This window comes from Molothrus ater, chromosome 9 (assembly GCF_012460135.2).
Source record: "Molothrus ater isolate BHLD 08-10-18 breed brown headed cowbird chromosome 9, BPBGC_Mater_1.1, whole genome shotgun sequence".
Lineage (NCBI taxonomy): Eukaryota > Metazoa > Chordata > Aves > Passeriformes > Icteridae > Molothrus > Molothrus ater.
This window is the reverse complement of record NC_050486.2, coordinates 8,834,324-8,862,167: the sequence shown is the minus strand read 5'-3', so window position 1 is coordinate 8,862,167 and position 27,844 is coordinate 8,834,324. Positions and strand designations below refer to the sequence as shown.

Sequence of the window (27,844 nt, the reverse complement as noted above, 5' to 3'; positions counted from 1 at the left end):
ATGGCCGCGGGCTCTGTCGCCGCAGCGGCGCGGGGGGACCGCAGCCCCGCCAGCAAGCCCGGCCGGCGGCGCTGGGCCCCGCGGGGCGGCGAGGAGGAGGACGCGGATGAGGAGCCCGCCGTGCTGGTCCTGAGCTACTTTTCCCGGCCGCCCTTCCTCAGCTTCGGCCGGCTGCGTGTGGGCGCCTCCCGCACGCGCCTGCTGGGCATCGACAACCCCAACGATGATGATGCCGAGGTGGTCATCGAGCGCTTTCCGGCAGCTGCCCGCGGCTTCAGCATCGAGCACCGCCGCTTCTTTGTGGAGGTACGGGGACACCCGCCAGGGGACGGGCGGGAGCTCTGGCGGCCGCAGGGCCGGGGGCTCGGGAGGAGCTGCGCCGGGGCGATCCGCAGCCACCCGGGACGCGGGGCGGCCGCGGGCCCAGAGGTGCGGGGGGCGGCGGCTGCCGGGCATGGCGGGGTCGGCCCCTCAGGCTGGGGGCTGTCAGCTGTGCAAGGGCGCTGCAACCTGCTCCGTCAGAGAGGTGTTTGCTGTGAGAATAAAAAAATGAAATGAACTGCGCTTCGGGAATGTTGTTCTAAAGACAGAGACCTGTCAAAAAGTTTCAGGGCGTATGTTCAGGAAGAAGGCTGAGGGAAGAGAATGCCGGTTCAGTGTTCTGCACGTTCATTAGCTGACACAACGGAGTGCAAGACGTGTTTAAAATAGGATTAAGCATTTACGATGCTTAAGGAAATGCAAACTGTGGCCAATCCAATCAGTTCCAGTTTTTAAAAGAACCGTTTAGAGGAATATATATCTGTAATTATCTACACTGTCCAAAGTGTTTGTGAGAGAGGAAGAAACGCTCTGGACGTGTCTTGCAGGAATGGGCTTATAAAACCAGGGTGAAGTCTCACTGCACGGTGCTTGAATGATATGTTCCTCTAGGAATTAATGAATAGAAAGCTTCATGACTTCCTTGATAATTTCCGGTGTCTTAGTTTTTGTTGAAAGACTTACATGTCAAATTTGACTAAAAACATTTACACTTAGGGTCAGCTAAGGTCCTAAGTTAATCAACCTCTGATTATTTGTCCCACGATAATTCTCTCAAAGTTACTCTGGAGGACTTATTTGGTTAATACATGCAAAAATTATGTAATTTCTTCTTACCTTTACTCGCACCTTCTCCTTCTACTGTGTGTTATCTGTATTCTTTCTTGTTTTCCACTGTAGTTTGATTCAGAAGTCCTTTCAGTAAGACAACATTTTTGATAGGGGTTGCTTAAATTTACATTCCAATGAGGGAAAATTGACATTTAAACATTTAACAATTTTTTATCATTTCATGTTGCCATAATATATATTCTATATACTGCTCATTGTTTGGTTGATTACTTGATCTTCAATGTTGCCAAAGTGTACCTAAATGCTAAATATTAAATATTTATTTCTTTCCAATAGTCAGGACAAAGAATATTTGTTTCTATCACGTGGACACCATTAGAAGAAGGAAAAATCAGAGAACTGGTGACTTTTGTTGTTAATGATGTTGTAAAACATCAAGCTGTGCTCCTTGGTGCTGCTGAACAGCCCCCGAAGAAAAAGGTGAGTGTGTGTTTATTGTATCTTAATTCTGTTACTTTGGCATCTCTGATGCAAATATTGTTTTTATCACTAGAAAATTTAGTGAAGGAGAGCTATAAAGTGATAAATGATGCTGTGGAAATGATGCTATGCATTGTCCTCAACTTGTTTTAGCTGGGTTGGAAAGTAGGTACTGATAAACTACAGCTTAAAGAATATAATTGAAACATGACCAAATAAATGGTTTTCATGCCTGCAAATAAGGTATTGTGAATTTTTGATCAAGAGTTCTTTTAATAGTTCTTTTAAAACTATAAAGCTATGGGTATGCTAGTAATGTTTACTTTTACATGTAGAAGAATTTAGAAAGCCACCACACTAACTTTTACGTATGGTTCTTTTTCAGAAGAGTCTTTGGGAAACATTAAAAAAGAAGAACTCTTCAGGAACATCTGCAATAAAAGCTAAGAAGAGTACTGTAGAAATAAAAAATGTTAATAAAACATTTCAAGTTTCTCAGAAGGTGGCTAGACTTAGAAGTCCCCTTCAGTCTTGTGAGAATCAGAGCACAGAGCAGAATGGTGCATCCCAAGGAAATGGCTCTCTTGCTGGCTCAGAGAATCAGCTGCCTCCATCTCCCATTGCCCCAGGGCCAGAGGAACATGGCAATACTGTTCACACACCACTAGCCCTGAGAAGGTCTACTGCATTTGGGGATATTGCTGCCTCTGGAAATAAAGAGTTGTTGCCCGAGACAGACATCTGTAACATCAATAAATGTGTTACTGAGTACAATCAATTGCAACCTGAGAGTGCCTCCAGTTCTGCTGGATTAGCACAATTGCCAATTTCAGATGATGGAGGGGTTCTTAATTTCACACTCTCACCAGTTTCCACTCCAGAACACTCAGCCTCTGTGCCTGTTTTAAGTACAAGGAGAATTTTAAGTCCAGATGCTTTTGTAAATGACAATTATCAAGTGGATATTGATGTAATAGAACACCCTATTCCAATTCTGTCACCTGATCAATTTGTGAAGGACATTTTGTCAAATAAACCATCAAAGACTCCAAAACCTGAGGCAGCATTAATAATGTCCACCACAGAGACTTATGTTATTAAGAGATGTCTACCTGCAAAATGGAAAAAAGATGGAGGTGTAGAGACAGAAACACGTGTTCACATAGAACACAGCTTAAATGAAGTCTCTGTGCTGCATGATGTAAAATCACAGGCATTTGATTGTGACAAACCCAAGAAAGATCAGTGCAGTTTTCCTTCTGCGGAGGAACTGCAGACTGACAATCCCTCTCAGAGAGAGCGAACAAAAAAGCGTCCAATTCTTTCTGCCACTGTCATAAAAAGTAAGCGTGGTGCTGCTGAAGAAACAAGAACAGAAACCCACCAGCCAAAATCTAAAAAATGCCTTAATAAAGCAATAACAGGATGTGCTAATGTGGTGCCTGGACATATGGAAGCAGAAAGATCTAAACAGCTGCCAGTTACAGCTCCCATTTCATCTGAAAATAAGTGTCACACTGACAAGGTAAATTCATCTCCTACTGGCTCAACTTCTTTGTGTCGTAAGAGGAAGAGTGAAGCATTTGTAGGAAATAGTAAAGTTACAGCTCCAGTGCATGTGGAAGAAGTGGAAAGAAAAAGAGCTCTTACCTCTAGCACAGACAATCAAACACGCATGGCCAGAGGACCATTGGCCTCCAAACCCACCAGTGGAGAGAGAGTAGGGCAGAGGAAGAAAACTGGTGAGCAGTATTTCCTTCTTTTACCATTTTCTTAAAGATCCTTTGGTTAGGAAATGGATATAGCAAACTGAACTGTCTAGCAGCAGTCAGCAATGTTTCATATCTCTGAAATGTGAGCTTTTGCAATTTGTTAGGTATCTGTGTTTTAAAAAACTGAAAACTAGGTTGGTGTTTTGGTTATGTAATTGGCTTCAAATTTACTTTATTCCTGTGTAAATTTGTTAATGACAATAATAGTTAAAGTATCTAAAAGCTCTTGAGCAGAGACCTTGTTACATAAATCAAATTTTCTGGAAACTTACTGCCCAAGATTTGTCACTTATACATTTACCATTGTGAGTGTTTGTCTCCATTGCTGTTGTCACATATTTTCAAAGTAGTATCATGAAGGTTGGAAAAGATCCCTTGGAACATTGAGTCCAACCATTAACTTGGCACCACCGTGTTCACCACAAAACTGTAACACTAGGTGCCACATCCATACACCTTTTCAACACTTAAGGGATGGTGGTTCCACCCCTTTCCTGGGCAGCCTGTGATAATTCCTAACCACTCTTCCAGTGAAAAATTTCCTCTGTCTTTTTCATTCTGCCTGCTTTTTACTGTCTGTGATTAGTCAGCCTTGTGTAGTTCTCTCTGCCTTATTGTTTGCCAATACTTTATTGCTTGGAGATCAGAAAACGCTGACACTTGCGTTTCAGCTTATTTTCGATTTTTTCTAACTGTTCCAACCCCAAATGTGCTCTGGAATGTGAAAAGAATGAGGGCCTGGGACTTAAAGATGCATTTAATTTGCAAAATTTAACTACCAGGAAAAATTAATCATAGCTTTCAGATCAAAATAGCACATACTGCTTTCTTCAGTTAAGTGATCTGTTCTGTGATCTGGATTTGATTTGGGGCTTTCAGTAGTGCACTTCAATGTCAGGCTTTTTAAGATGGGTTGTGTCAAAACAATGTGCTGAAAGTATTGATATGCAGCAGGAAAAGGTGTGATATCTACCAGGTTATTTCTAACAATCCATCAGGATAAAGCTAGATGGGCTGGACAAGGGCAGAGTAGAGGGGAACAATCCCCTCCCTTGACCTCTGGCCACCCTCTTTGACACAGCCCAGGTTTCAGTTTGCCTTCTGGGCTGTGGGTGCACACTCTTGGCTCATGTCCAGCTTTTCATCCACCAGAACCCCTAATTCCTCCTCTGCAGGGCTGCTCTCTCTGGGTTCTTCTCCCAGTCTGTTGTGCCAGCTGCAGACGTGCTGGGGGTGTGCTCAATCTCTGTCATTGATAAAGCATTAAAGAGCACCAGTCCCAAGGCAGATCCCTGAGGGACACTGCTCATCACCAGCCTTCACCTGGGCATGCAGCCATGGACCACAAGCCCCAGGCTGCAATTCCTTATCCACCCAATGGTACACCCTCCAAATCCATATCTCTCCAATGTGGAGATGAGGGTGCCATGTGGGTCCATGTAGAAGGCTTTACAGAACTCTAGGCAGATGACATCAGCTGGTTTCCCTTTTGACTGTGTTGTCAGCCACTCCATTACAGAAGGCCACCAGACAGGTCAGGGACAATTTGTCCTTAGTAAAGCCATGCTTACTGTCTCCAATCACCTCCTTGTCTTATATGTGCTTTAACATCACTTCCATGAGGATCTGTTCCATGATATTCCCAGGCACAGAAGTGGAGCTCACCAGTCTGTAGTTCCCTGCATCCACACATCTTCCTTCCTCCCCTTTTAAAATCATCAATATCTTTTGAATGGTTCATGGGGAATTACTCTAGTTCTGTACTTTAGAAGTGATATGAACTTCAATATGTTAACTTTCACTGACATATTTGCTGTTGATAATTGTGTGTTAATGCTTGTAGGTTCTTCACTTCAGAAGGCACCTAAAGCTACCAGAAGAATTAGTAAACCTGTCCCTGGATTGGCCCAGTCCCACCTGACCTTTGTGAAGCCACTGAAAACAGGTAGGCAGACTCCTGGTGTTTGGTAAAACACTGAACAGAGTGTCACAATTGTACTGCTGGTGTCAGGTGAGACCTAACTGCTTAGAACTGAAATAGAAGATAGTATCTGAAATGAATCAATACCTAGTAGAACAATGTATGTAACCTTCTGTTTTAACTACTTATAAGAAAATTGGTTGCAGCACATGGTCAGCTAAAAGTAAATGTTATTTTTTCCAGATTGGCCTGTAAGTCTAAAAGCTGTATTACAGTTCTGCTCCCAGCTTTAATAGATTTAACTGATGGCTATCAGTTAAATGCCTCTTCCATATCTGATAACATTTTAAGGCAACAACAGAATACCTCAGAAGAGAAATTTTCTTCCCAGCAAGATAAAAATTTTGCAGAGTTAACAATACTAAGTTGATCTGACCAGAAAAATGCATCTATAAAATGCTTCTTCCTGGATGTAATCCAGTTCAGTTTGAGTTTACCCCATTGCAAATGGCCTGGGTTCTAGGTATCTTGTCTTAGCTCTAGGGCTGTAACAACTGAAGCCCTGTTTTGTGGCTGAAGTTTATTAATAATCCCTGATCCACAAGTCACTGAAGATTTTAACAATTTGCCTTTTTGGCTGTAGTGCTAAATGGAGTGTCAAGCATTAATCCTTTCCAGAATTAAATGCATATTGGTTATCTAACATTTCAAGAACTGCAAAAACTAAAGTTTTTTGTTGTTCTACTTTTTTTTTTTAGTCATCCCTAGGCACCCAATGCCTTTTGCTGCTAAAAACATGTTTTATGATGAACGTTGGAAGGAGAAGCAGCAGCGAGGTTTCACCTGGTGGTTAAATTTTGTACTTACACCTGATGACTTCAATGTAAAAACAAATACCTCACAAGGTAAGAGTACACCAATTTTGTCTTCCCATTTTCTTATGCTTTATGTAATATACTTATTAACAGTAACAAGTAGTAGTACTCATTTCACACTAAACCTTTTCAGAGTCACGTTGTCTTATTTTCCCCCTTCTGATCAGTGTGGATGGCTCACCAGCTCATGGCAAGCACAGCACAGCACACCCCTGCATGAGGAGGGTGCTTTACACCAAGAATACACTGGAATGTGTGGCTGTGGTACTTCTCAGTGGGTGGTGAGTGGGGAATCCCCACCTGCTGGAAAATATTATAGCCGGCACTTTACTAAAAGGATAGAGCAAAAAAGTAGGCTATCTTTAGCTTCATTTGGAAAAACCAAAGATGGAACCATTAATCTTAAAACTGAATTCCTAGCACTGCTCACTTATGAAATAAGTGTTCTTATATTTAATAGTAGACTAGTGTTCTTGTACTTGACAACATATGTGTAGTGCAACAGCTGACAAGCTTCCTGAAGGATAAATCATCAGTCAGAATAAAAATAACAAAACTTCAGCTTCAAGAGGAGAAAAAATCAATGAGATGTGCAAAGCTACCTTTATTTGAGATGCAAATGCTTGTTCTTTGTGCATGTTTAAACAGTAAATGCAGCTGCTGTTATCCTGGGGGAAGAGAACCATCACAAAAGGAGCCTTCCTAAGGCACCCACGAAGGATGAGGCGTCGCTGAAAGCGTACACGGCCCGGCGCAAGCTGAACCGGCTGCGGCGCGAGGCCTGCCGCCTGTTCACCTGCGAAACCATGGTCAGGGCCGTGCAGAGGCTCGAGGGGGAGATCGAGAGCAGGCGCCTGCTGGTGCGCAGGGACAGGCACCTCTGGAAAGACATAGGTAAGAGACTGACACCTGGGATGGGAAAAGGGCTATTCACACACTCAGTTTGTTTAATCTGAAATTGGTTAATAGAAATTTTTGCATTAATCTGAAATGTTTGCTGGATCTAATATTAAAAATGCTTTCTTGCAGGAGAGAGGCAGAAAGTCCTTAACTGGCTTTTATCTTACAACCCTTTATGGCTGCGTATAGGTCTGGAGGTAAGTTCACTGTGTGTAGTCTATAATCTAGGTTTAAAGGACATTTAGTAATTCTTTTAGTAGAGGTTGTTTTGGGTTTCTTTATATTGTCTATCATACTAATTCAGGTAGGTTCAATTCAGTTGCAGCATGATGCATATGTTTTAATTTGTTACAACATACTTGCTTTAAAAAAGTTATTATCTTATTTAGAAGTAAAATATTTAATCAATGATAGTGGAACTTAATTCCGTGGCCAATAACACAAAAGCATTTCCTGTCAGTTTCACTTTACTAAACTGGAAAAAAATGTGGTCATCTTAAAGAAATTCCTGATTGGTTTCTCAGACATGGATGACCATACATGTTTTGGAATTAAATTAGATCTTCTGAAATTTCCTTTGGCTTTACCTTTGGGACTCACTTGAAAACTGTTTGATATTTAGAGATCAATTTCCATTCATTATTTTAGAGATTCAATAATGTATATTGTTCACTAAATCACACAGTATTTAAGGTAACTTTTAACCCTTCTGCTTTTTCCCCTTCTTTCATATTAGACTATTTATGGAGAACTGATAGCTTTGGAGAGTAACAGTGATGTTATGGGTTTAGCAATATTTATCCTTAACCGCTTGCTGTGGAACCCTGACATTGCAGCTGAATACAGACATCCTGTCGTGCCCCACCTTTACCGGGAAGGTAACAACTGCTTCCAAAACAATTTATTTGTAGCACCTCATTTTTAAACTATCACTTACTGAGTTCTATCATTTCAGGTCATGAAGAAGCTTTGTCAAAGTTCACACTGAAAAAATTGCTGCTGTTGGTTTGCTTTCTGGATTGTGCCAAACAGTCCAGAATGATTGACCATGACCCCTGCCTCTTTTGTAAGGATGCAGAGTTCAAGGTGAGAGCTGGGATTTGAGGTCTTCCTCCATTGTTGTCCTAAGGCTCAGTGCATAATTTTTTAATTGATTTTAATCTGACAAAAGTTAAAGTTATGTGACTTGCTAAAAATAATTTAAAAAAAAACCATGTAATTTTAAGAATTAGACAAGGAAATATGAAATGTAATTTGGGAGGTACAAGGGATGAAAGCTGTACTCTGATTGACAAATATTGTAGTGTTAATATTTTTGTTTGTTTGTTTGTTTTAACTTTAGGCTAGCAAAGACCTTTTGCTTGCATTTTCCCGGGACTTCCTGAGTGGTGAAGGTGACCTTTCCCGCCATCTGGGTTTCTTAGGACTGCCTGTCAGTCATGTTCAGACTCCTCTGGATGAATTTGATTTTGCTGTAACAAACCTGGCTGTGGACTTACAATGTGGCATTCGTCTTGTGTGCGTTGATTCTACTGAAATATTTATTTTCTTTTATATCATATTTAATGTGAGCTCATCAGAGGCATTAAACCATGCAATTACCTTTGTTAGGAGAACAGTGGAGCTTCTGACCAAAAACTGGAGTCTTTCAAAACAACTGAGAGTTCCTGCAATCAGTCGGCTACAGAAGATGCATAATGTGGATATTGTTCTCAATGTCCTTAAAGAGCGAGGAGTGCACTTGAAAGATGAAACTGGTAAGGCCTAGAAATCAGGGTTATTCTAAGTGCATCAGATATAACTACTGCACACTTTAATCCCTTGTTTTATTTGATAGGTGCTTCAATTGACTCCAGGGATATTGTGGATAGACACAGGGAACGAACGTTAGCACTGCTGTGGAAAATTGTCTTTGCCTTCCAGGTACTATTCAATTGATTATTGTGTTTGGGTTTTGCTGGTTAAAAAGGAGTAATAATGAAAACACCACTCTTCCAGGAATATTTGATGTCTGTGCAAGCCTCTACTAATCAAATTTTAAACTGAAATGATTTGCTTTGTGCATTCAAAGCTTCATGTAAACTTTACTAAACTGCTCGTTGTTCCCTAACAATAGAGCTTGGATAATGTTGTAACTGTGCTTTTTCTTACACATTTGTTCAAGTTTCTGGAAAAAAGTGAGTTTATGCCATATAATAGCAAAATTGATACTTAAAAGTAAAATAATGTTGATTTGAAACTGCAGGTAGACTCTTAGTAACTGAAAAAGATATTTTGAGGTTACACTGCTAGGCAATTATAGAGTAATCTCTGAAGCTATAGCTCTTCTACTTTTTCCTGCTTTTATCTGAAACTGTTGATGAAACATCCTTGAAATAAGATTTCTTAGGCATTACTGCAATGACATTTCAAAAGTTAGTAGAGGAAGTCAAAATAGTTTTCTTAATTTGTTTTAAGAGTTAACTTGAGTCAGAGGGTATTTTAAAAATAAGTGTCCAACTGACAAATCCAGTTGGAAGGAACATAACATTATGAAAGGCAGAATAAGATAAAAGTTGAGGTGGAATTTCACCACTAAGTAGTCAGGAATGTAAGTGCAATGAAGTATATGTAAAGCAAGAATATTAAAGACTTCAGCCAAAGAACTATAACTAAGATAGACAATATAATAAAAATCAAATGTAATTATTTTCTTTCTTGAGTACTGTTGCACTATTAAGTAGTTAACTTCCTTCAGTTAGTTCTTCTGATGCATGTGCCACAGTTGCATTTTGCTTTTGATCAGAGAAATAACTTGAATGAGCAGTGGCTTTATCCAAGCCCTGTGGATATGCTGCTTGTTCTCCAAGCAGCTCAAGTCTTTTTGGAATCCCTTAAAGGAGGAGGATTGGTACATGGGCTCAGTGGAACTGCGGGCAAGACTTTGAAATTTTTGTTTCCTCTGAGAGCACATTGAAATTACACAGGGAATTGCCCTGTTTCTCCCAACTATTAACTAATGCAGTAACTCTTCTACACAGAACAGTGGAAAGGGTAGATTTAGGGGTTTTTATCTGCCATCTATGCTGGCAAGTCCAGATTATCCACTACTGATTGTGAGGCAGATGCTGCTAAGGGGTGAGTGTAGATTCTCTTTAAAATGCCATGTCTACATGCCAGCAGCTGTAATGCAGGACATGTCAGACTGTTGATTTGTCCATTTTTTGTTTTTCTTCCTAACAGGTGGATGTTTTTCTGAATGTGGAGCATTTAAAAGAAGAAATTGAGTTTTTGAAGAACACACACAAGACAAAAGCACTACTGGGTGCTACGAAGACTTCTCAAAATTCTTTTAGAGTACAGAAAGACAGTAGTAACTTCTCATCTCAGACTTACACTGAAAATGTGAAGCTGCTGATGGCATGGGTTAATGCTGTTTGTAGATTTTACAATATCAAGGTAAATAGTTTTATGTACCCTTCCACAAGTACACCCTGTGCTGTTGTAATCCTTTAAAGAGCAGAGTTCTTCAAACCATCAAATATGTAGTAGAAGTCAATGGCAATTATTTGTTAATATTCTTCTGGAGTCTGTTTAATCTGATTTGAAGTAACCATTATTCTGTGAGTTTAACTGCACCTCTCTTTTTAAACAAATCTGAGCAAAAAATTTTCCCTTCCAATTAGTCTTGTGCATACCCATGCTTTTTTAAAACTTGAACATTTTTTGCTGGAATGGGAATTGTTTGTGGACTTTTACTGAGTCTTCATTTTAAAAGTATTTGTGCATAGAATTTCCAGTGTTTTTAAAAGCTATGAAAACTAAACTAATTTTTGGGCTAAGGTTAGTTCATCTCCTCAGAGATCTTTGTTTAGAAGGGAAATGTTTGCTCGTTCCAAGAAGGGAACTCTGGTCAGAGACCTGACTGGTCAGAATACAGTAGCACCTGCTAGTCTTTCTGAAGAGTAAAACAGAGCCTTTAGGACTGATTCAAATTCAGAACTTATTTCTACATTGAAAGTGTAATCCAATTACTAGTGTAAAGGTATCTATAGAAGTTTATTTGGGATCCTGCTGTAGAAAGATTGGTTTCATAAATTTTTCCCTTGTAGATTCAGTGTATAATGACTCACGCCTCTTTTGTTTCTGGGGTCTCACAGCTGTGTGTCGCTGTACAGTAAACGTTCAAAGGAAGCACTAGCTACCTAAATTTTTTTGTGTTAGAAAATAATTTGCACTTGGTCACATTTAAAGGTACAAGAGAAGAATTCTATATCCAGTTTATACCAATTGATTAGTACAAAAATTCAAGGAATTTGTATTTTATTTAACAGGTGGAAAACTTCACAGTGTGTTTCTCAGATGGCAGAGTATTATGTTATTTGATTCATCACTATCACCCCTGTTACATGCCTTTGGAAGCTGTGTGCCAACGAACAACTCAAACTGTAGAATGTTCAAGAACTGTTACAGTGGGACTAAACTCTTCCTCCTCATCAGAGTCTGACACTTCTCTAACTGCTGTGGAAGAAACATTTGATCAAAGTGAGTTATTTGATGTACAGAAGTTTATGTTAAATCTATTTCTTTGCACAATTTGATTTGACTAATATTTTATCTTTACAAAGCTGTGACTCCCTCAGTCCTATACAAGGAACTCCTGGACAATGAAAAGCAAAACTTCCAGCTCATCAATGCTGCAGTTTCTGACCTAGGCGGGATACCAGCAATGATTCATCATGCAGACATGTCAAATACAATTCCTGATGAGAAGGTAAAAATGCCTTTAGAGTTGATATAAATGTGTTCTGCCCTTGTGTGAGCGTGTCCTGCTCTTTTGTAGAGCCTTACCCTGCTGTGTTGTGTGTTTCTGCAGGTTGTTATCACCTACCTGTCATTTCTGTGTTCACGGCTCCTCGATCTTCGCCAAGAAACCCGAGCTGCACGAGTAATTCAGGCTGCTTGGAGGAAGTACAGGCTGAAAAGGGAACTGAAACTCTTTCAGGTATTCTTTGCTTGTGCAATATTCATAGCTTCTACATTAAGAAAAAAGATAATATAAATTCAATGGAAAATACAGGTCTGTTGGACTTATATTGGCATTTAAACTAATGAGTGCCATTTCTATTATAAAAATATGTGGCCTTCTTGCTGGTGTAATCTACTAAACTCCACTTTTCTTTTAGACTTCTGAAGTACCTACTTCAGAAGGTGTTTAGAGGCTACTGTTATTTTTTTTGTGTGTCACCCCTTAAGCTCTTCTCCCACTATTTCAAATATAAAATAGTTGCACTGCTTCCTTAAAACTAAAGGAATAGTTAATCCCTATTAATGTCTATAAGATGAGAGGAGTAATTGAACTTCTGCATGGATTTACTATTTTTGTTAAGGAGCCAAGCTTCACCAGTCTTCTGAATTAAATTTTATGAGTTCTTATGTTCTGTATCTTGATTTTCTGATGGTTATACCAGATTTAGTGAAGGTTTTAAAACTATGGTACCTTAAGGTTGTCTGTGTCTTGCTGGGTTACATATTGATGTTGAAACAGTATTCAAGTGAAATATTCTGAGAATCTGTGGTGTGGAAAGGGACAGAGGTTCTATCTAGGCTTTTTCATCTCCAGTTTCTTTACTGTATAAAATCTACCCAACCTTAACAATGATGACAAAACACTCCCTTTACAACTCTTTTGAAATAATAGTAAAGATGCTGGTAGGGAAGAAGCAATCAAAACCAAAACCCTTTAAACATTGCAGGCATTATTTTTATTAATTAATCTTATAATGTGTACATATGTAGTATAATTTTATGAAATTGATGTTGATAGTTATTCAAATTAAAAAAATGAGTGAAAATTCCATAGGTAATATTCAGTGGAAATTTACTCTTTGTAGGAAAGAGACAGAGCTGCTCGGATAATTCAGAAATCTGCAATGAACTTCTTGGCTCGCCGGCGCATCCTGAGGAGAGAGAATGCAGCCATTTTCATCCAGAAGCACTGGAGAGGTTACTTGGCCAGGAGGACTCTCTTCAATCTGAAAAAGGCAAAACTGGAGGAAGCCAGAAATAAATCTGCCACAGTCATTCAGGTAATACAACCTAAAGCAAGATTACACAGCAAGGAAACCCCTTGAAACCTCTAAGAAAGAGCCTCGCTAAGGTCCATTTGTGCTGCTTGCAGCAATTAATGCTTTCATGAAATGTAATACTTTTTTAAAATTTTTTCCTCCCTCTGCTTTTGAGAGGTTTAGTAAGTTTTTCTCTCTAGGGAGGGATGGTAATGTGCTGTTAAATTAACAATTATTCCTTCTTGGTGAATATTTTGGAGGGACAATAAGCATTAAAACACAGGGCATTAAACATTAATGTAAGGACTCATGAGATTGTGTTGGTTTTCTTCTTTGCAGCTGCTGAACATTACTTAAAGAAGCTTTAAAAAAATTAAAATTCCTCTCCTAGTGTTATGTCACCTGCTGTGGGCACATTCAAAGTGGCAGACATGGCAGTGGTAGATTAGGCAGATAATTCAGTTTCTCAAGATAATTTCAGCACCATTACCCTAAGATAAATATTTCACTCCTAAGTGAAATATTTTCAGACTGGATTTTAAAGAATTGCTAATTTATCAGATGGTGTAACAGGGAATCTGCTGTTGCCAGGGCAAATTGAAGCTTTTCCCAGAATTGAAAATGCTTAAAAACCATTTAGCTTTTGCTTAATTTCCCTTTTTTAAAATAGATTTCTGGATTTGACTTCCTAGGGATTAAGAGCCAGAGATAAGCTCAGTTGGTTAGAGCGTGGCACCAACAACACCAAAGTCATGTGTTTGATCCTGGTATGGGCCATTCAGTCAAGTCTAGGACTCAGTCCTTGTTGAGATGGATGTGACTCAACACACCAAATTTCCTACAGCAATAGCCAATTTTCCTGAGTACAGTTCCCTTTTGTATGGCTTTCAAGCACCCTCATGGTTGGTCCTAATTGGCTGAATTTGGTTTCACCCAGCTCACTGGCCAATGGCTGCCGGTGTCTCTGCTCATCAGGGATTGGCTGGTGTTGTTTCAGTTTGAATCTCCTGGTTCCCAGTGCCCTTTCCTAGGCATGTTTACTTCTTTTCCCTAAGGGCAGGGACTGGTCCAGTTCTACTTAGGGTTATCTATGACTGTGAGGGCTCCAGGACAGCTGTTAGCTGTCACACCTTCCAACTCAGAATGCTCTGTGGTTCTGATGAGTATAGGAATAAGAAATCTTATAAAGTCTGAAAATGACAGTCCTCATTCATGCTTAACTCAACATATTGTGAAGAAAATACCAATTTTTTTTCTTTTTTTACCTGCAGGCTTATTGGAGGAGATACTCTGCAAGGAGAAGATACTTACAGCTAAGACACTGTGTTATTTTTGTACAAGCAAGGATAAGGATGGTGAAGTCTGTTGCTGCATATAAACAAATTGTTTGGGCTACTGTTACAATTCAGAGACATCTGCGTGCAGCTAAGTTGGCAAAAATAGATCGACAAAGATACCAAATCCTAAAGTCTTCAGCACTTACTATTCAGTCGGCATTCAGAAGATGGAGAAAATACAGAATTCAGCAGAAAATTAAAGCAGCTTTGGTGATTCAGAGTTATTTCCGAAAATGGCAATCTTCAAAACTGGCTAAGAGAAGGAGGGCTGCCCTTGTCATACAGTCTTGGTACAGGATGCACAGAGACCTGAAGCAGTATCTACATGTTAAGCAAAATGTTATCAAGATTCAGGCTTGGTACAGGTGTCAGCTGGCCAGACGTGTTTACCAGGAGCACAGAGCAAAAATAGTGACAATTCAGCAGTATTACAGAGCTTATAAACTGGGCAAAGGCGAGAGAGAGTCTTATTTGCAAAAGCGTGCAGCAGTGGTAGTTCTCCAAGCTGCTTTTAGAGGCATGAAGGCACGAGAGCTGTACAGACAAGCGAAAGCAGCATGTGTTATTCAATCACTGTGGAGAATGAAACGAGAGAAACGGAGATTCCTGCAGTTAAAAAAATCTGTTACTATATTGCAGTCACACGTGAGAAAATACCAACAAGTAAAAAGATACAAAGAGATTAAAAATGCTGCTTCTGTAATTCAAACCCGGTATAGGGCACACGTGGCTGCTAAAAAAGCAGCTGCTGCTTTCCAGAGGGTGCGCCTGGCTGCCGTTGTTCTCCAGTCTGCCTACAGAGGGATGCAAGCCAGGAGGCAGGCTTGTATCCTGAGGTCTGTGATCAAAATTCAGTCCACTTTCCGTGCTCACGTTGCCCGGAAGAGATTTAAAACCTTGAGAGACGCCACGGTGAAGATTCAAGCTCTGGCAAAGATGAGGCAGGTCCGTAAGCGTTACTGTGCACTGAGGGAAGCAGCGCTTTATGTCCAGCGACGGTATCGCTCTCGGAGACATGCTCTTCAGTTTAAAGAAGATTATAGGAAATTGAAGAGAGGTTGCATAAGAATTCAGGCTCTAGTTCGAGGCTATCTTGTCAGGAAACAAATACAAAGGTGGAGGGAGGCTGCAATATTACTTCAGGCCTGCTACAGAATGAAAAGGGACCGGCAACGGTACTTAAGCATCTGTAGTGCTGCCACTGTCATTCAACAACATTATCGTGCCTGCAGAAAGACCCGGTGTCACAGGCAGGAGTTCTTGCAAGTTAGAAAAGCAGCTGTGTGCTTACAGGCAGCCTACAGGGGCTATAAAACACGCAAAAAGCTCAAACTTGAATGCAGAGCTGCTATTAAAATTCAGACTGCTTTTAGAGCTCATGCTGCACGAGTGAAACACAAGGCAATGGTTCAGGCCTCCATTGTGATTCAGAGGTGGTACAGAAATTGTAAGGGTGGTAAGAGGCAAAGACTGAAGTTCTTAATGACAAGAGCAGCAGTGCTTTCTTTACAAGCAGCTTTTCGTGGCTGGAGGGTGCGAAAGCAGATTCAAAGACAGCACGTTGCTGCTACTAAGATACAGTCTACCTTTAGAAAATTCATGGCTCTGAGGAAATTCAGGCTTGTGAAGCACGCTGTGCTAACCATCCAAAGGCATTACAGAGCCAAGGTTCTAGGCCAGAGACAACGGCAAGAATACGTTCAGCTGCGAAATGCTGCAGTGCATCTCCAGGCACTATGGAGGGGGAAAGCTGTGAGAAAAACCATTCAGAAGCAACATCATCTTGCAACAATTATTCAATCCTATTACAGAATGCACATAAATCAACTAAAATACAAGAAACTAAGACAAGCCACTTTGGTGATTCAGAAATACTACAGAGCCCACTGTATGAAAAAAACCCAACGTGCAGTTTATCTAAAAACCAAGGCAGCTGCATTAGTCTTGCAGTCTGCTTACCGTGGGATGAGTGTGAGGAGACAACTGAACAAACTAAACAAAGCTGCTACAACTATACAAGCTGCCTTCAAATCTTACCTGGTCAAGAAGGAATATGAAAGACTTAGATCTGCAGCCGTAGCCATTCAAAGGCGTTACCGTGCAGTTACTCATGCTAAATGTCAAAGGCAGAGGTATTTGTCTTTAAAAAGAGTCACAGTCCGAGTGCAGGCGATTTACAGAGGTGTAAGAGTGAGGCGACAGGTTCAGTGTATGCACCAAGCAGCTGTTTGCATCCAAGCCATGTTTAAGATGTATTGCATGAGCAGAAAGTATCAGTCAATGAGAATGGCAGCAATAAGAATCCAAAGGCAATACAGAGCATTTTGTTTAGGGAAAGAACAACGCAAAAAGTACTTGGAACTAAAGAGGTCTGTTACTATCCTTCAGGCTGCTTGCAGAGGCATGAAAGTCCGACAAGACTTAAAAGCTATGCACCAGTCAGCAGCAATAATCCAGTCCTATTATCGGATGCACAAACAACAGAGGGATTTCAGAAAGTTGGTGCTTGCAACCAGGCAGATTCAGCAGTGGTTCCGTGCTTGTAAGGAGAGAGATGCACAAGTTCACAAGTACATGATTATGAAAAATGCTGTACTGCACATCCAGGCTGCATTCCGTGGTATGAAAACAAGAAGGCTTATCAAAACCATGAATGAATCGGCTGTGATTATTCAAAGAAGGTTTAGAACTTTCCTTGAAAGAAAACGTTTTCTTTCCATTAAGTCAGCTGCCATTGTAATTCAGAGAAAATACAGAGCAACAAAACTAGCAAATATTCAGCATCAAAAATATCTCTCTCTCCTTAATGCCACTGTTATCATACAGTCTGCTTATAGAGGATTTGTAGTTAGGAAAAAAATGCAGCAAATGCATCAAGCTGCTACAGTTATTCAAGCAATGGTAAGAATGCATAAAATTTACACTTCTTATCAAGCACTCAGGCTTGCTTCAGTAATCATACAGCAACATTATCGAGCTTACAGAGAAGGGAAGCGTGAGAGAGAAAAGTACTTAAAACTGTACAATTCTGTTTTACTTCTTCAAGCTGCCTACAGAGGAATGAAAACAAGATGCTTCTTGAAGAGACAACATGAGGCAGCACTTATAATACAGAGAAACTACCGAATGTATAGGCAGTGCTGTCATTACAGAAGAGTTCAGTGGGCAGCCCAGCTCATACAGAGGAGGTACAGAGCCCACAGGCTCAGGAAAATTGCTGTAGAGCATTACACTTCATTGAAGAAAGCAGCAACTTGTATCCAGAGGGCTTTTCGAGACATGCGAGTGAGAAAACAACAGCGAGAAATGCACCGTGCTGCAACTGTGCTTCAGAAAAACTTCAGAGCCTTCAGAGAACGTCAGAGATATCTCTCTCTTAAAGCAGCTACTCTTGTCTTTCAGAGAAGGTACCGAGCTTTAGTTCTGGCAAAGCAGCATGCTTTGGAATATCGCTCTCTCCGCAGAGCAGCTATTCACATCCAGGCTGTGTACAGAGGTGTCAGGGTGAGGAGGAGTCTCAAGCACATGCATTCAGCTGCCAGCACAATACAGGCAGCCTACAGAATGCTCAGGGACAGAAGGGCCTATCAGAATATGAGAGTTGCAGCTATGCTTATTCAGAACTACTACCGATCCTATTTGAAAGGAAAGAACCAACGCAAGAAGTATCTGACAATGAAGAATTCCGCTCTTGTTATTCAAGCAGCATACAGGGGCATGAGGGCACGGCAGGAACTGAAACTCCTGCACGTTTCAGCAGTTGTAATACAGTCTAGCTATCGCATGTATGTACAGCGTAGGTGTTACAAACAGCTGTGCTGGGCTGCCACAGTCACACAGCAGAGGTTCAGAGCCAAAATGGCAAGAGAAGCTGCCATGAGAAATTATACAGAAATAAGAAAGGCTGTCATTTGCCTCCAAGCTGCTTTTCGTGCTAGGAAAGCCAGGCAGTTGTATAAAGCCAGTGTGGCTGCACAGCGCATTCAGTCGTTCCTACGGATGTGCGTGGAGAGGAGACGCTTTCTTGCCCAGAAGGCAGCAGCAGTGACGATCCAGTCCGTGTTCCGAGGCCGGAGAGCCCGGGCCCGCTATGCACTGCTCCGGAGCTCAGCAGTGGCTGTTCAGAGGTGGTACAGATCGTGTCTCAGGGCTCGTGCACAGAGGGCACAGTACTTGGCTCAGAGACAAGCCATAGTGGTTATTCAGTCTGCCTTCCGAGCTATGAAAGCAAGGAAAACAGCAAAGCAACTACGAGCTGCAAGAAAGATTCAGTCTTTTCTTCTGATGGCTCTGCAGCGTAGAAAATACATCCAGCTCAGAGCAGCTGCTGTTACATTGCAATCCTATTACTTAATGCATAAATGTAAGTCACAGTACATGAGCTATAAAAGAGCAGCAGTTGTCCTGCAGCGGCACTACCGATCGCACCTGACTGTGAAGCACCAGAGAATGGCTTACCTACAAACCCACAGGAACATTGTCCTTGTGCAGGCCACAGTCAGAGGATATATCCAAAGGAAGAGGTTTCACAAAATGAAAGAAAGCACCATTAAAATTCAGGTACTTTTGAATGAATAGTACTGGGATTTGGGTGTTTTGTTTTTCATTTGTAGGTGTTTTAAAGATTCTTGAAAACCACAGTAGAATCAGTTTCTGAAGTGTACTACAAGGCAGGTGTATAAAGCTTAGTACCACAGCACACACAAATAAGGTTCTTAAGACTACTGAATTTCACCTCTTAAGTATTAATGGCTTTATTAATGTTTTCTTTGATGGGAATATGAATGAAAGATCTCTTCATGAGAAGGGCACTGGTAGTGGGTATAAAGTGACATGAATGGCAAAAACCATGATTGCTACATTCCTAAGAACTCAGGTTTAGGAAGCTGTGAGTAAATCAATCATGTTACTCTTCCTAGGTTTACTAATTGACCCTAGACTAATCAAAGTGCCTACTGACATTTTGAAGCGGAATGTAAGGAGGGAAATTTCCCTAAATCAAGGAAGGGAAATAAATAATCTCTCATAATGATTTGTGGCCCTGAGAACCCTGATCTAATGGGTATCCCTGCCCATGTTGGGTGGGTTGGAGCTAGATCATCTTTAAAAGTCCCTTCCAACCCAAACCATTCTAGCATTCTATGAGAATGTCTTAGGTTGGTTCTACTCTGTTTTTGGAGACCACATGCTCTACTTAACTGAAATCAGATGTGCTTTCCTCACCTCCATGTTTTGGGGGGATTGGTAGCTGCTTAGTTTTTTTCTGAATGTTTAACCACTACATCCTGAACAATATAAGGATGGTTACTTTCCTTTAAAGGTAGGAAAAAAGAATTACTTTTGACATTGCAAATATGTTTATTTAATTGTTGTTTTTATAACAAGCCAGTGAGTACAGCTGTACATAGAAATATGCAAACATTCCCAGCTGATGTGATGCAAGTGGTGAAATATTCCAAGTTTGTCTTTTTCTTTGAAGGCCTCTTTCCGTGGATTTGTTCAGAGACAGAAATATCTTCTGTGCAAATTTTCTGCTGTGTTAATACAGCAGCACTACAGAGCCCATCGGATGCGAAATATTGATCAACACAGATTCCATCAAATGAAAAAAGCTGCCATTACAATTCAGGTAATCATTAAAGTGATTTTTATTGACTGTTTGTTTGGGTTTTTTAATCTTTTGTATTTGTTTCTTCACAATGTAGTTATTTTTGCAGACTAATATTAAAGAGTGGCATTTGTGGTATTTCCCTGAATATGTTTCACTTGCTTCTGAAAACATTATCTAGTTTTGAGAACTTAAATATTTGTACTATTTTAGAGATAAAATATCCCAAAAATTGTTTCTGTTGATGTGATTTTTTTCTTTTTAATTTTGTTCATTCCATTAACAGTTCTGATTTTTTTTTTTTTAATTTTTATTTCTCTAATAGGCAGCATACAGAGGTTATAAAGCCAGGCAGTGGGTCAGCAAAATGAGAGCAGCACGAGTCATCCAAGCCTGGTTCCGAGGTCACAAGGCACGGAAGGAATACATGTCTGTGCTCAGAGCTACCCTTGTTATCCAGAGGCACTTCAGAGCAAGACAGCTGCAGACTCGGTAATACCCCATCTGAGATGCATCATTCCACTTCTCAAAGCTTTTGTTATGTGATTATTTAGTGCTGCACTGCACTCTGTAGAACTCTTCAGGTTCTCAGGCTCTGCCCCTGCAGCATCCTTGTAACATGTGTGGATATAACCCTATTGGTGCAGGTGGGGTTGCTCTTTTGCACAAGATTTTCATTACATTTAATTGTTTTCCTGGAATGGAAGCTCCTTCACAAGTTTAAATTATGTGTACTGGGGCTCTAGAAAGAGTAGCCCTTGATCTCTTTTTCACTTCTCTCTTTTGCAAGAAAAAGAGATATTGTTCAAATTCCAGCATACAACTTTTTCTGGTTATTGTTCAAATTCCAGCATACAACTTGTAGGTTGAAAAACTATTTCATTTTGATCCACAATGGAATAGTTAAATTGGTTTATGTTTATTTTGCTATGAGATCAGCCTGGTAGCTCATCTCATTCTGAACTGTCCCATGCCAGTAGCAGTAAGGGATGCTGTGCAGTGATACAAGGTCCTCCCTCAGCATCCCTGCTTTTTAAACATCCCTGCCTATTCCTGTTAACATCCTTTTATGGACCTGTTGCATGTCAATCTGTCCAATGCCTTTCAAACTGCTGTGTCCCTCCCCAGCCTCCTTTGGCAGTAAGTTAGGGAAATACCTCCTGTGGGAAACCAGAAAGTGTCTTCTGTTTAAAATCAGTCTTTCTGCCAGCGCTGCTGGCTATTCCCATTTTCTGGCGTTCCAAGATCTGGTTGAGAACAGCTGTGCTTTCCCAATATCTATCTTAATGATTTCATAAACCATCACTGTTTTCTTATTTAAAACTGCATTTCCATGTTAGGTTTTTGCAAATGAAGTCCTGTGCACTTACCATCCAAAGAGTCTGGAGAGCAACCCGCGATGCGCGAAGGCTCCGGCAGCAGTTTCTGGCAACCAGGAGTGCTGTAGTTAAGATCCAGCTGGCATACAGGCAGTACAGGGCCAGGAGACTTCTAAGAGAGGTGTGTTTTCACTTGCAGTCTGATGTGTCATGGTTACTTGAAAAGTTTTCACTGTACTTGAGTGATTTTTGTCATCAATGTGCAGAAGCATAGAAACGGTGGAACCTGAGCGAAGATTGTTCAATCTCCAAAATATTAAATACCCTTTTTTGCTTTAAGCAACAGGGTTGATTCTTGGTTTTGAACAGTACTAATTGTTGAATTATCCCTTTATATACAGATACCAATATAAAATGCCAAATTTTCTGCTGGCTTTATTGCTTGCAAAAGATTAAGGCCGTATTTTGACCCCATTTAGGTAAATGAAAAGACCTTCCAGACTGTGAAAGTGCATTTTATATAAACTGCTACTGTATGAGTTTACTTGTACTTCTCATTCCATTTTTGTTCTTATGATGGAAAAAAACCCTAGAACTAAAAATAAATGTATATTGATCCTGACATGAATGAACAAATTTTAATTATCAGTGCATTCTTTTAGTATCTTTTTCAGAAGCACCAGGCTGCATGTCTGATCCAAAATGCATATAGAGGTTTCAAGGCAAGAAGGAAATTTGTTCAACAAAAAGCTGCTGCTGTAATTATCCAAAAACATCTGCGGGCTTGGCAGGAAGGCAGGCTTCAATTTATGAAATACAATAAGACTAGAAGAGCTGTCATTAAACTGCAAGCATTTATCCGGGGTTATTTAGTCAGGAAAAAGGTTGGTATAATTCAAATTAAAACTTTGCTTTGGATGTAAAGTACCTCTAGAGCTGTTTTACCATTAATTCTGACTGGCAAGGAGAGGAAAACTTGATTTCTTGGTGTTGAAATTAAGTTCTTGTTGGCTGCTTTGAGTGTTGGTTGGGGTCAGAATAGATCAAAGACAGTTAGAGCCTTTTCTTACAATTCTTTAGAACTAAGGTAGATTTTCACTGTTGGGTGTTTTAGCTTCTGAGATCTTTGTGGCTTACCTGTAATTGATAATTCTGTGCACATAGGCTTGCAGTGAAATTGTTCTCTGCTATGTATTGATTGTATTTCTTACAATCGCTTCTCTGTGTTACCATTTAAATTAGAGACCTAGTACTGCAGAGTGGTAGCTTACTTTAGTTCTGAGGTGATTTTCAGTATCTAATAGTGGACTATGTTCTTTATGTGGACATCCAGCTACCTCAGAGTATGAAAATTAATGATGTTCCCCATTTTGTTTTCCTTCTACAGATTTCAGAACAGAAACAAAAGAACAGACTTCTTTATTTTACAGCAGCTGTATATCATCATATCTCAGCAATTAAAATTCAAAGGGCCTACAGGCTTCACCTCACCTTAAAACTTGCACAAACCCGAATCTCATCTGTTATTATAATACAGGTTGGTCTGATTAAGGCTGAATGATTTGTAATAGTCTAACTTGTTTTCTGTGAGCTAAGCTGTAGCATTAAGACAATGTAGCTCCTTTACATGTGAAAATAAAGCTAAATTAGGGAGACTATGATTTATTAAATAATGCTGCTTATACACAGCTGAGCAAGCTCTGGAGGCTTAAGCATTTTAAAGCTGAGAATGGATAGGAAAGTTTGTTTCCTTCAGACCATCAAGCTTGCCAAAGAAATCTGAGTGCTGTCTTAGCCTATTTCTTTATGTCCTCCTGGCAGTAGGAAAGTGTAGACATAACAACCTGTAAAGTTTCTGAAATGTAGAGCATCTCCTTACATGAACAATCCCTTGGGATACTGTAATTTATTTGGTTGGATGCTTCTGATCTGCCAGTGGTATCAGAGCCTGTGCAGGTTCCAGCATTTCAATGAAACCAGGTTTTACTTATCTAAAAACAATATCAAAATCAGGTCTGTATTGCTGCACTACCAAATTGTAAAAATTATTTGCAGGTCTCTGAACTGACCATTAGCTTAGTTCTAGTATGGGAAGCCAGTACTAGATAAAAGGAGAGGCTGAAATGGGAACTCTGAAATAGCTGTTCTCTGGTCACGGCTGCCGTGGCAAACTTTGCCCTACTACTTCTCCATACATACAAATCTGTTATTTCTCCCCATAAGTTAGATTTTCCCTTTAGGGGAAGAGAGAATGGATGGAAAAGGGTTTTTTTGGTTCTGATTGGGCACACAGAATCCTGTCTCCCTTCTTTGCTCATAGAAGGGAAGAAACAGAGCTGGGAAATGAGGAAAGTGGAATGGTGGTTCTCCTTAAAAGCCAACCAAGAGAGATCTCCTAGGGCATAGTAATGCTGGGCACAAGTATAAATTGAGAGAGTTACATATTTTGTCTTTTAGTCAGACAGTTGGTCTGGATGATCATTGTAGGTCCCTTCTATAACTGAAAGCCATTCTATCTATGCCCTCCTCTACCCCCTTCTCTCCTCAGAATGCTTCCCTAGTGTGTCATAGGTTGGATATTAGGAAAAGGTTTTTTACAGAAAGGGTGATAAAGTTCTGCAATGGCCTGCCTGGGGAGGTGGTGGAATCACCATCCCTGGATGTGTTTAAAACAAGACCAGACGTGGCACTCAGTGCCATGGTTTAGTTGAGGTGTTGGGGCATGGGTTGGACTCGATGATCTTGATGGTCTCTTCCAACCTGGTCATTCTGTGAATTCTGTGAATTAGTGGCTCCCAGTTAAGATTTCATTCTCCAGTCTTGCGTTCTGCATTCTTGCACATCAGCTACCCAAGGCCAGTCAGAGTCATGGACGTTATTTATGACTGGTGACGTTTATAGTGCCCATATCTATCAAAGCTCATGTTAAAACACTCACTTTTTGTCAGTGCTCGTTTAGGGTGTGAAAAGGGAACCTAGGGGAAGAGTTCTAAATAACCAGAAGGGTGCTTTTGTTTCCTGCAGAGCTGGTTCCGAGCGCAGGCGCAGCGCAGGCGGTTTGTGCGGGCGCGCGGCACAGTGGTGCGGCTGCAGCGCGCCGTGCGAGCCTGGCTGAGCCGCAGGCACCGCGCCGCCTCCGTCATCCAGAGAAACGCCCGCACCTTCCTCGCCCGCCAGCGCAGGAGGAGGCTCGCCATGGGAATTGTTAAATTTCAGGTAGGCACCTCTTGTGAGGAAATAACAGCTTTGGGTTTGGTTGTTTTTATTAGCTGGGGTTTTTTTCTCATGGGTTTTTGGGGAGAAGAACGATCTTTGCTTTGGTCGATGACTTTATCAGTGAAATTGCAAGCCAAGTCAACTGTGGTTTAGCCATGAAAGCTGAAGGCAAACAGATCATGGAGGAATACTGAGCAGGTAATGGTTGAGATGACTTAGGTGGGAGTGTGTGTGGACTGAATATGCATGGATTTTTTTGCCTTTCATCTTGAAAGTCCAGTTTTTAAAGATAAAAAGTATAAAGGGGCTTGACAGCTGGCCTGCAAGCAAAGCTGAGTTAATAGAAAAAATAATAACTGATGATTTTTGAGTGTATCCATAGCAAAAAAGAAGACAAAGCCGTCAGCATAGAAACAGATTAGAAAAGATACATGAAAATTTTTGAAAGCTAGACTACGTGCATAAGTAGATATTTATACGTGTCTTATTAAATTTCTGTAAAACTTTAACCAGTTATATTGATGTTAATTGCTTTGCACCAATGAATATAATAAGTTATTGTGATGTAGTTAATAACTGAAGATCAGCTTTGTTAAGAGTATATAAGCTAAAGAACACGCAGAATAAAAAACTTTTTTCTTCTTAGACCCTGATCACGTGTGTATGTCGCATCCTACCTAACAGTAACAAAAGATAAACAAATAAACACTGAGTGTTAATGACTTAAAATTGAATAGCCAAGTTCATTCAATACTTTGTCAGACTTGTGTAAAACTTTTGTATTGGTGATAAAGTTCAGTTGTCTTGTCTCTCCTTTACAACCTTTACAACTTTTTCTCTTTGTGGAATTCCTTTTCTGTAGGCATTATGGAGGGGATATTCTTGGAGAAAGATGACTGACACAGCAAAAACCAGAGCTTTAAGGCACAGTTTAATAAAGGCCAATGAAAAGAGCAGAGAAGAAAATAAACTGGGCAACAGAACTGCAATTGCAATTGATCACCTTCTAAAATATAAACATCTCTCCTACATTCTTGCAGCACTAAAGCATCTTGGTCAGTATTTTGTTTTATTATAACTCATGGATTTTCAAAAGGTTAAAACTTTTTTTTCAGCTGAGGACAGTTCATAATGATACTTAGGCTTTCTGCATTATTATAAAACGTGAGTGTTAGAGGGTATAATGGAGGGTTTTCCAGACTAAAATTAGATTATTGATTTAAGAACAATATTTAAATGGTTATGTAGAGAAAGGAACTCCTGTATGATTGCTCTAAAATTTTCTGTCAGTCCTAGTAGTGCTATGCCTAACATAAGTTTATTATCATTTTTACTGTCAGTATATGTTCTCTGTGGATCATTTTGTCTTCTTAATGTTTAGTCTAGAATATTAAAACTGTTGCTTTAAAAACTCTTAAATCAATAATTGCAGTTTTTACTTTGCACTTTTAGTTAAAAATAGAGAAAATCCTCGTTTGTAATTTTTTTGCTTGAAGTTCAGAATTTTCTTTTCTCTATTTGTTTTTCTTTAATTGTTTTAGAGGTGGCTACCAGGCTGTCCCCACTGTGTTGTGAAAATATGGCCCAGAGCAGAGCAATCTTCAGTGTTTTCCTTCTGATTCGAAGCTGCAACCGGAGCGTTCCGTGCATGGATGTGATCAGATACTCAGTTCAGGTTCTGCTCAATGTTTCAAAGGTAACTTGAATTTTTTCTTCTGCAGGTTTATAAGCAGTAGGCTACTTTATTGTAGTACTTGTTTATCCACAAAATTTCTCAATAAATCCAGAGCAACAAAAGTAGTAGTTTTGAATAAAAATAGGTTCTGATTTTTCACTGTTGTTTTGAAACCAGTTATTTATTTACTTTGTAACAGTTGTATGATGGTTTTTGGTGAAAAAATTATTTCATGGCCTTAAGGCATTGCAAGGTATCACAAATATTTTTAAATTTCTCTGAAACTATTCTAAGTTTTTTTCTTTATTATAAATATAGAACCAGGTTCTTTGGGTTTCTAAACAAGGGAGGAAGCATAAAAGGCACCTTTTTATAATGTTACAACTGTGTAAATACAGAAGTGATTTGTATTGCTTAGATCCCAGTTCAGCTACAAATTTATTCTAGGGGAGAATATGGGCTTTGTTTTTTCCTCTAACCTCTTGATAAGTAATCTGTAAATGAAGGATGCTTTAAAGATCTGACTGTAGAAACTCTCTTGTCTCTTTCTTGTTTAACAGTATGAAAGAACTACTCGAGCAGTTTATGAAGCTGAAAATTCTATAGATACTTTGCTAGACCTACTGCAAATGTACAGAGGCAAAGCTGGGGACAAAGTTTCAGAGAAGGGAGGAAGCATTTTCACAAAGACCTGTTGTTTGCTGGCCATCCTTTCAAAGGACTCTAAAAGAGCTTTGGTAAGACCTAAATGTTTTGGGTTTAATGGTTTAATTTAACATACTTTTCTTGCATGTTTTGGTGGTGTTTGTAATTTTTTTTTTCTCTCCCGTACCTGTTATGGCTGCAATATTAATTTTAACTAAAATCTGGTTTAAAAAAATGCATTTCCAAACTGATGAACACACTCATATTTTCTTGATTTAGGCTGCTTTTGAACTTGCAGTATTGACTGTGTGCTGTTGTCCCCTTTCTTTCCTCAGGAAATCCGAGGCATGCCAAGAACCGTTCCTTGCATCCAGAGCCTCTATAAGCTCACAGCTCGGAAACACAGGATGGATGCAGAGAGAACACTTGTGAAGCAGAAAACAAACAATGCCTTAGCTGGGAGCTCCTCTGTTCCAGTAACTCCTCTAAGAATAAAAACAGTTTCAAGGTAAGTGCTTAAAAATTGGTCTTTTATTTCTGCTGTGACACTGAAATATTTTAATGCATGCCACTAATCTTTTCACAGGATTAAACCAGACTGGGTCTTGAGGAAAGATAACATGCAAGAAGTCGTGGATCCTTTGCAAGCAATTGTGATGGTGATGGACACACTTGGTATTGCCTACTACTGAAATGTAAATGATGTATAGGAAAATATATTTGTACAATATGTATGTAGTAAATGGATAAATGATTTTTTAAAAAAAGCAAATAAGTGTTAAACTACCATTGGAAATGTTTTTTAAGATTAACATTAACATTTTGGTAACTTCTTGTATTTCATACAGTTTTGAAACCCTATTTTGTACTACTATCAAAAGCAATTGTACAATAAAATCAATTAACTGGATTTTACTGGAAATTTCACTGGTGCAG

The 27,844-nt window shown here is 39.9% G+C and overlaps 1 protein-coding gene across 1 annotated transcript; it reads left to right on the top strand.

Moving 5' to 3' along the window:
- On the top strand, nucleotides 1-27,808 carry ASPM (assembly factor for spindle microtubules). Its single transcript, XM_036387353.1, has 29 exons — nucleotides 1-306; nucleotides 1,450-1,593; nucleotides 1,979-3,335; nucleotides 5,209-5,310; nucleotides 6,045-6,191; nucleotides 6,810-7,055; nucleotides 7,191-7,258; nucleotides 7,798-7,939; nucleotides 8,017-8,147; nucleotides 8,404-8,579; nucleotides 8,673-8,818; nucleotides 8,899-8,984; nucleotides 10,284-10,499; nucleotides 11,375-11,585; nucleotides 11,669-11,814; nucleotides 11,917-12,045; nucleotides 12,935-13,129; nucleotides 14,380-19,005; nucleotides 19,925-20,074; nucleotides 20,379-20,545; nucleotides 21,394-21,553; nucleotides 22,047-22,256; nucleotides 22,760-22,909; nucleotides 24,397-24,588; nucleotides 25,451-25,643; nucleotides 26,130-26,284; nucleotides 26,824-27,000; nucleotides 27,244-27,416; nucleotides 27,495-27,808. The coding sequence occupies exons 1-29, from the start codon at nucleotides 1-3 to the stop codon at nucleotides 27,598-27,600; spliced, it is 10,407 nt and encodes a 3,468-aa protein (XP_036243246.1). The 3' UTR covers nucleotides 27,601-27,808.
- The last annotated feature ends 36 nt before the right edge of the window (nucleotides 27,809-27,844 follow it).

Coding starts and splice junctions, on each gene's coding strand:
- ASPM (XM_036387353.1), top strand. CDS start 1: ATGGCCGCGGGCTCTGTCGCCGCAGCGGCGCGGGGGGACCGCAGCCCC. Junction 19,006..19,924: donor AAAGCACCATTAAAATTCAG/GTACTTTTGAAT, acceptor TTTTCTTTGAAG/GCCTCTTTCCGTGGATTTGT. Junction 22,910..24,396: donor CATCTGTTATTATAATACAG/GTTGGTCTGATT, acceptor TGTTTCCTGCAG/AGCTGGTTCCGAGCGCAGGC.